The sequence below is a fragment of the Ipomoea triloba genome, chromosome 14 (genome assembly GCF_003576645.1).
Source record: "Ipomoea triloba cultivar NCNSP0323 chromosome 14, ASM357664v1".
Lineage (NCBI taxonomy): Eukaryota > Viridiplantae > Streptophyta > Magnoliopsida > Solanales > Convolvulaceae > Ipomoea > Ipomoea triloba.
In genome coordinates, this window is record NC_044929.1 from 17,088,791 (window position 1) to 17,098,380 (window position 9,590).

At 32.1% G+C, this 9,590-nt stretch overlaps 1 protein-coding gene across 1 annotated transcript; it reads right to left on the reverse strand.

The window, feature by feature from the left end:
* Positions 1 to 3,864: 3,864 nt before the first annotated feature.
* LOC116004258 (non-specific lipid transfer protein GPI-anchored 2-like) lies at positions 3,865 to 7,655 on the reverse strand. Its single transcript, XM_031244228.1, has 3 exons — positions 7,095 to 7,655; positions 5,205 to 5,276; positions 3,865 to 4,247 (listed from the first exon to the last, which is right to left on the reverse strand). The coding sequence occupies exons 1-3, from the start codon at positions 7,528 to 7,530 to the stop codon at positions 4,087 to 4,089; spliced, it is 669 nt and encodes a 222-aa protein (XP_031100088.1). The 5' UTR covers positions 7,531 to 7,655; the 3' UTR covers positions 3,865 to 4,086.
* Between the last annotated feature and the right edge of the window lie 1,935 nt (positions 7,656 to 9,590).

Consider the following 9,590-nt stretch of genomic DNA (forward strand, 5'->3'; position numbering starts at 1 on the left):
TGTGTATATATATATATATATATATATATATATATATATATATATATATATATATAATTTAATATATATTTATTATTATTATTAAAGTCTAACAAAGTTCGATTCGGTTTTTACTAAATCGTTTGGTTCAGATAAACTGAACCGAATTGCCCACCCCTAATCAAAACGGACGAGCCAACCTGTATTCCCACCTGCACCCCAACCCCCTACCCTCAACATTTCACATAACTTACCACTATTGAAACCAACTATGCAAAGGGTATTTGTTAAAAATTTTTATATACGTATATACTTATTTAGATAATTCACAAGCATTATATATAATTTATTTATATTAAATTTATTTATTACAAGTATTAATTAATACAATTAATTGTATCTTTACATAAAAATTAATACTACGTATATAATTTATTAATTTATTTATATTAAATTTATTACAAGTATTAATTTAATGCAATTAATTGTATCTTTATATAAATATTAATATAAAATTTATTAATTTATTTATATTAAATTTATTACAAGCATTAATTAATACAATTAATTGTATCTTTATATAAATATTAGTATAAATTTTATTTATAAAATTAAAATCTAATTATATATGTGTGTGTATGTATATATAGTGTGTGTATATATAAACATACATGACATTTGTTCAAAAAGTTTACTGTGCTTGATTGAAAATGATTTTAGTTATTAACTAGAGGTTAGGGTTTGATTCTTAACCTATACAAAAAGTTTACTGTGCTTGATTGAAAATGATTTTAGTTATTAACTAGAGGTTAGGGTTTGATTCTTAACCTATACAAAATAAACAAAATGATCAACCCGTTTAGGCCTATTTAGTGTGTCATTTCCCTAAAAATGAGTGATTGACAACCCCTTCACTAACCACTATTTTTTACTAACAATTGCACAAAGAGATAAGGTGGACTAGCTAAAGTAACATGTAGTCGTGTTGTTGTTTGAGCCCCATCAATTGCTCATCTTTTTCTTTTTGCAAGTTTTAGCTTAACTTGAAACATATTACCTTTTAGGCCCCAATATTTGCACCCTGACTTTAGGCCCCTAGCCCGATTGTCTTTGGACCAATGCCTTATAACTATCAAATGTTTAGGAAATAAGGGTCAAATAAACTCTCGAACTATATACCAATGTGCAATATTAGATGAATCGTTATACCGTGGACCTTGATCCGAAACGAGCCGCACGTATGCGGGGTACTACAGGAGTTTTTTTTTTTTTAAATATAACTGTAATTTGAACAACAACAAAAATAGTGACGAAGAAGCAAGAACAAAAAACACACACAAGTTCATCAGATCACAAAAACGCACACGACAAAAGGTGAATATTTAAACAACATTGTGAAAATTAAAAAACATAGAACATAAGATATAATACTTGGGCTTATATTCTATGTATCCTAACATTCGAATGCACAAACACATCACAACTTGTGTTACTAACATGAATACACAGAATGGTTGCCTAGAATACACAGAACGTTTGCCTAGAATACACAGAATATTGACACAAAATACACAGAACTAATCCTCCTAGCATTCGAATGTTACTAACATGAATAAACATAACGTTTGCCTAGAATACACATAATATTTGACACAAAATACACATAACTCATCCTCCTAACATTCGAATGCACAAACACATCAAAACTTGTGTTACTAAACATGAATACACAAAACGATTGCCTAGAATAGACAAAATGATTGCCTAGAATACACAGAACGATTGCCTAGAATACACAGAACTCATATTGTGCACCCTGGTCCACGATATAAATTGCCCAATTAGACCCTCGAACTAAAAAAACTTTCAATTAGACCCTTAAACTTGTTAAATTTGTGCAATTAACCTGTTTGACCTATAATAGCATGTTACTCGTAAGTCACTTGCCACGTAAGATGCCACATAGATTAATAGTTTTTAAAATTATATTTTTATACAAATTAAAATAATAATATTCATTAAAAAATAACCATGGCAGCTTATCGTTCGGCGTCTCCAAATACATCTACTTTTTCTCTTCTTTTTTTTATGGGCAAAAATTTCACGTTTCTCCATTTTTCAATCCTTTTTAATGTCCCTTTGTGCTCATTCCTCTGGTCATCTCTTAGAAGTTAGAATACAAACTACATCCTAATAAATTCAAAAAGAAACAGATTTGCAATGCAAGTTATGTGCTCAGAAGCCAAATGTAACCAGAAAATTTCGTTGAAGATCCCAAGCTTCCATGGCAGCTTGGCTGAGCTTGAGAGCATCTTTATCAGTGGGGATATTTCACGGTTATTGAGAGGTTTTGTAAGTGTGATTAGGAAAGAGAAAATGAGAGGGAATGAAAAAACAAAAACTTCCAAGAATAGAGTAAACACAGAATATTTTGGGGATCTAGTATCCAAGTGATAAATCTTGGAACATGCTCTAATACCAAGTGAAATTCAGACTCCTCGAGTCAAATTGAATTAGTATAGGTAGATTTTCAATTAATGAAGGTAATTACTAGATTCGTTGAAAGCTACCTAATCTGTTTAAGTAACAATGCAGCAGATAGTTCAATCAAGTAACGCTGAATCAAAAGAACCAAAGCAAAGCAGTAAAGACACAGGCAATTGGTAACCTAGTTCGGAACCTCAATTTCTACATCTGTGGGGCTTCACTCTGGTAGCCAGCCTCTCCATTGAATCAACAATATGAAATTACCAGCAAATACAATTGTGTTTCACACGGTAACTCTAGATCATCATCACATCACCATTCCAGAGTTCAACCTTGGAGAGTTGACAAGAAAGAGATCTCCCGATCTTCTTGAATTGAGGCTTCCCCTCAAGAGCAGCACAACCAGCTTTCCAAAGTGAAAACTTGCACGTTCATTCTCTTAGAGAAATTGTGTCTTGAATCAAAGGTAGGCTTTGTCAAGATCTCTCTTAAGCTCATGTAGCGTATATTATGTGTATTGTTTCTTGTAAATCATGTAACCGAAATTCAATAAGAGATGGCTCTTATTTAATCCCTTTTAGAATCTTGAAGCAGTTGTAACCTTAGTAACCGACTCTGAACATCTTGTATGTTCTGGTTCAGATACTTGTTCTAGAGTGCCACCTTCATAGTCTTCACTGTCTTCAAGACCTCTGATCTACTCACTGTCCTAGTACAGACTTTATCTAAAACTGATACATAATAGGACTTCTGTAATTGAGCTATCCTCTGAGCTATAAGTAATATTGACACGAAACTTAGTACAACTAGGGAGCTCTAAAGTATTGTTTGGATATTTTTATTAACAGATGTTTTTAGTTAGGTGGTAGTGGTGTCTAATATCCTCTATTGTGTGCAATTTTGTTGGAGTTTGTGTGCATTATAGGCTTGCTAGTTTTGCTTTGTGCGTATATGCTCATTTGTGTGTGCATATAATCTATGTTTTTCTTTCGTATTTTGTGGATTCCTAGGGTGTGGTGGGAGTATCATGGTTTCTGTTTTGTGGATATATTCATGATTTGTTGATCATTTGAGGATGTTGTATTGGCAATATGTGTATGTTTTCTGTATTTGTGGGTCAATTTTTGTTTAGTTAAGTTGGTTGCTAAAAATTTCATTCGCTAACATTCTCTGCAGGAAAGCTGTATCGGGTTGCTGTTGAACGCCAGACAGAGTCACAAATATTTTATTGTTGGGATTGCTATAATCAAAAAAATATTCTTATTTCCTCTCTCATCCAAGCTAGTAAGTAAAATGTAGAAAAAAATTGAGAAAAAACCCTGATGGGATTTCTCTTATACGTTATCAGCAATAACAATTGACCATTCTCCAAACAAATATATCAATCAATCTGTAGCATTTACTAAAGATCATAAAAATTAAGGAAACACAATTCAATACAAAGGAAATTTCGAACATCATATCGATTCATTATTCATAGACAATTTTCTACATAGGAAATACGAATCCCTACTGCTACCAATAGCAGATAAATACGAAATGTGGTGACAAGCATAATTTTTTTTTAAACAAAAACGACAATAATAATAAAGAAAAATAAATGAAGAAAATAGTTTGAAATTAGAAAAGAGTTGCAAAAAGCATAGCTGCCATGCCAACAAGGAAGTGGCAATAATCAAAGGTTGCAAATGTTGGAGCTGCTGCATTGTTATTGTTGTCACCCTTCGGTGATGATGGACTTGGTGGAAACCCTTCTGGACTCCCTACAGGACTCGATGCATCTGTTTTCACCCCAAAATATTACGAATTCAAGTAAGGAAAATATCACAAAACATAATCAATTCAACCAATTTCATCAATTGCGCTATATAATATTCAATGTTATAATTTATATAATTGTATATGGATCTAAATATTATTAAAATATTATAACAAATTCATTTCGTGCAACGCACGGGTGAAAATACTAATATTAATTAAAATAAATAAATAACAGTAACAAATACTCCATACATAACAATTTAATATATATGCTCACATTGAATTTTTGTTCCCTCAATAACACAAAAATCCTTCAAAAGGTCAAAAACCTCTATTTAGGTTGCTCTAACGTGTACAATTACGGATAATACATCTAATTTTACCAAGTACTCTTTACATTATTGTTACAAAAATCGGCCTAGGCAACTGCCTAGGAGCCCCTAGGCCAAAGAGAGTTTACCGTTCGGCAGACATTAGTCAGCCGGGTGATTAATTGGCTAATTAGGCAGCCTAGGCACCCGAGTCAGCCATCTAGGTCGTGTGTCTTTTTGTTTTTGGTGTACTATTTTTCTTATTATTATTACTCGGCCGCCTAAACACCCGCCTAACACCTTCTACAACATTGATTGACCACGGTTCCTGTTTCTGTTCGAAACCGTCAGTTCGGGTTCCAGAAATGAACGAACCGGAATCGAAACCTTATATAATATAAGGTTCCGGTTCAAACCATTTTTTTTAAAAATATTTTGTTATTTAGTATAATATATATGTATAATAATATATATATATATATAGCACTTGGCAGTTGGTCGTAGCCATGATTCTTGGGTACTGCCAACTGCATGTGCTTTTTTTTTTTTTTTAACGTTTTGGAATCGAAATCGTACTATTGGTTTCGGTTCGAATGGTCCAGTTCAAACCGAACTGTGACCACACCTAAGAAGGGAGATATATTAATTAAGCAGTTTAACAGATACCAGCAAGCCCAGCAGGTGATTGCGTTTTCCCTTCACTTGATGGTGTTGGAGCTCCCACGGGTATACCAATAGCTGTAAAATTATTTAAAAGCAAAACCAATGAGAACATGCCAAGTGTTTATTATACAGACCGAGGTTCAATCCATTGTATCATATTTCTAGTAAAAGTGTATCATATGGAGTAACTATAAGTCATGCAAAATATACTTCATGTTACAAAAGATTTGTTTTTATTTTCCTTTTAAAATGTTGAGTAATTAGTAATACTACATGTGTTAATGCAATTGTTATACCATGGGCAAGAATTCATATTGCATTATGAATCTTGAATAAAAATTTTGTACCTTTAGTTAACACATTGTATAACTATTCTTAACCGTTTCTGTACATGTAAACAAATAACTTAATAATTATTGACATATAATATGACAAGTACAAGTACAGAAACTGTCAACTCCAAGTACAAAATGTGTTAACTACAAATACAGAATATGAATGCAATTTTTTACCAGGATCTACAATGTAAGGTAGATTCTGGTTTATGGTATGATTTGCCATCCAAATGTCACGTTAAATAAAAAAAAATATATATAAAAAAATAAATCCATGTCCAATGAATTACACAACTTATAAAGCAATGCATAGAAACCCCCCGTGGCTCCCATCAATTTTTATTTTAAGAATAGAACTTTTTTTTTTATTAGTGACATTATAAATGCTTTTGTCTATACCAACCATTTTTCCACATAAATTTTTTTTAAAAAAATATTATCTCGTGAAATCTATAATACCAAAGAAGGCAGCTATTTATATAGCGAATAGGTTAGTTGAAAGTTGTGAAGGTTGTAACATTTATGAGCAAAACGGGTCCCAAGATGTCGGCCCGAACATTCTGAAATAAAGTGTTTCGGGCCAAAAATGGTTTTATTTTTAAACCGCAATTAACGGATCAACGGCTAGTAATAATTACCGCTACAATTTTTAAATTAAACAATTTTTCAAGAAATCCTTAAGTTAAACAATATATATACATGAATAATCTGACAATCATTAGGTGAAAAGTGTTACTATAGAAAAGTGAAAATAGCTACATGAATAATCCAAAGATGGATTCAATAATAAAAAAAATATTATTTTCTCTATAATTAAATTATAAAACTAAAAATACGTAGAATCGAATAAAAAATGGTGCAATGTCAGTAATGGGAAATTCCAACAGTATAATCTATTCGTCATGATAATTCAAATTTGAATTCTGGAAAAGTGTTTCTTGGAGGTAGGACCACATAGCAGAGCCATTCAGGTTTAAAACCTCGAGGATATGCACCACATTTTACTGTACATACAAATTTAAAAGGGTTGCAGGCCAATTATATGATTAATGATTAAATAAAAATTTGAATCACCCAAGAAATTCACAATTACTCCGTATTTAATATCCAGTAATCTTAGTTTGTGATTTTAACCAATAAACGATCAAAAATAAATTAACATAAATTACTTATAACAAATTAACTACTCTTATTAATATTATTAATTTTTATTCCTATAACAAAAGAGTTCTAAAACATGTATTCTCAAATTCTACCCTCACTTTTATTTCCTGATAGATAATAATGAACTATTGTCATCATGTCGATCTCAAAAAATAAATATCTGTATCAAGAATTTAAGAAAAGAACTATAGTAAAATTTGGGACACCATATAGTAATAGTAATTTCCTTAGTATAACAAAATCTTAGTACTAAAAAAAGGTTGGCTTCCTAGGTGATAGTACACAATGTTCAGATCTGGAAATTAGAGCATTTTCATGATTGATAGGACACAAATAAATGTATCCTAAGATTGTACTTAAAGATAGATTCTGAAATAATAATGTGTGTAATTACCTGAGCATAAGGTAAGAGAAGGGGTATCAATTTTGCAGACAGAGGGAAGCTTAAGGGCCTTGTTGAGCTCGATCGGAACTCCGATGATCTTCTCCGGGTTAGCCAGCAGTTGGCAAAGGCATTCCGGGTGGCTCTCCACCAGTCCGGCCAGCTCCGGGCAGCAACCTTTGTCCGGCTTCGTCAGGTTACTCCCCGCCTGCACGTAGTTCAAGCAGTCCGACATGTTAAGCAAGTTGCTCAAGCAGTTGTCCGACGACGGCGCCATGGGGAATGCTCCGGGACCCTCCACCGGAGCCATGGGTAAAGCTCCAGGACCCTCCACCGGAGCCATGGGGAACGCTCTGGGACCCTCCGCCGGCGCCTGCGCGTTGCTGGTCACCAGAACCAGGGCTGCCACTAGGAGCGCAGCGGCGGCGGGTATGGTGGTTTTTGCCATGAGTGATTGTAAGACGGCGGCGGCGAGAAAGAGTTGCAGTGCGGGGAGAAGAATGGTACAGATCGAGACAGAGTGGAAGTGTGGGTATATAGTGAGAGGCTTTTAAAGTCTAGGGGTGGTTGAGTGGAAGAATTTATTATGTAAATTATTGTGTAGATCACGATTTAAAAGGGTGAGGTTTTGAATTAAAATAAAAAGAAGTATTTTTTTTGTTATTCTGTACCCGTATTTGAATAATGAATATTTTAAATAAAATAATGTATTTTATAAGTTAAAATAATATATACTTGATGTGTTTTTGGATCATAGTCCACATAATTGTGTAGATCACGATCCATTCAATAATGAGGTGATCGATCTTTGACTTTGGGTGTGAAACAGTCTTAAATCTTCAAGTCAAGTTATCTCATTTTAAAGGTGCCTACAATTCAGCGAGGTTAGTCTGTGTGTCTGACCATGAAAATCTTAGGACTATACCTTAAAAAAGGAAAATACATATAAGTACATATGTACTCACATTTCTTACTCCCAATTTCTATTTTCTCTCACAAATTTTTGATGTAGACATTATTTTTTAGACTCACATAATAAAAATATTTCATCATAAGTTTGTCATTAAATAAAAGTGAGGAAGTAAAATTTTAGATTATATGTAAATTAAAAAATATATATATAGTGAGAGGCTTTAATGGGAAAGATATAACAATGGCAGGCAGCCCGGAATTAAAGCCCCCACACCTACTACCAAACTGTGTTTAATCAACCGCACTTCAATTCCCCTTTTTTTTCAAATATACACACACATACATCTATCACTTTTAAATGTTACTCCTAATAAAATAGAATATGAGTTTGACATTACAACTTATTAGGTTGACGTGGGTCACGTTACCAATAACCAATGGCGGATGCAGCATGAGAGCAGCGGGGACAGCTGCCCCCACTCACCCCACCCTTACCCTCATTCCATATATAACTCTTGTATATATATGTGTATATATAATACATATTAAAGATACAAGTATATGAAAATAGATATATGTAAGTAATTGATTAACTAGCTAAGTTGGTTGATGCATGTCCCTATCTAGAGAACATCGAGGGTTTGATTCTTGGTTGATGTGCCCTTATAGGCTTTCATTTCTGTTGATAGTTCAATGCTTTTAAAATTGATATATACGACTTTTTTAACCTGTTTAATATATATATATATATATATATATATGTATGTATGATTTTTTTTAAAATTAATAATGAGATATGTAATTTATAATCTGTTTTTATCTGAATTATTTTATCAAATTAATTATGTTCCATATATTGTTATGAATATTTTTATAAAGTTTTGATGTGTTTTATTTTTCGCCTATATCCAATAATATTTATGACTATATTCTTTAAGTGTTTCATTTTTTAAACTACCCATTTTATGTTATTTTATCAAATTAATTATGTTTCATGTATTGTTATGAATATTTTTAAAAGTTTTGATGTGTTTTATTTTTCGCATATATCTAACAATATTTATGACTATATTCAAGTGTTTCATTTTTTAAACTACATCTTTTATGTTTCGCCCCCATTGAAAAAATATCCTGGCCCCGCCACTGCCAATAATATGACTACATGAGCATGTTAATGCTTATCTTCAAGATTTAATTATATCAAATTAATTTTAAAGTACAAAAAATTAAAGTGAATAAATTACTGTCAATACCTATAGGTATAAATTGAGTAAATCTTGGTTGATAGGTTGCTCTAGTTTGAAGTCAAACATGTAATTTTGTAGTTATTAAGTCAACAATTTGGCTAAATTGATTGTTATTGTCCGCTATAACACAATATTTTAAAACATTTAAAAGTGGTAGGAAGTCCTAATGTTTGATAAAATTGTATTATGTTTTTTATTAGTGATGATATAAAAAGAAAAAGAGCATAATTGAAATACACACGAAATTGCGTTATATTACAACTCATTTCGTTGGTAATAGCTACCTAGTTTTCTTTTAAATTTGTTTCAAAATAATACCAAACTTTCTAATTTAAACACTAATAACTTC

Excerpts from the sequence above, each read along its gene's own strand:
- LOC116004258 (XM_031244228.1), bottom strand. The coding sequence starts at position 7,530 with ATGGCAAAAACCACCATACCCGCCGCCGCTGCGCTCCTAGTGGCAGCC. Across the intron at positions 5,277-7,094 it reads TTCTCTTACCTTATGCTCAG|CTATTGGTATACCCGTGGGA; the intron begins GTAATTACACAC and ends ATAATTTTACAG. Across the intron at positions 4,248-5,204 it reads ATCACCTGCTGGGCTTGCTG|ATGCATCGAGTCCTGTAGGG; the intron begins GTATCTGTTAAA and ends GGGTGAAAACAG.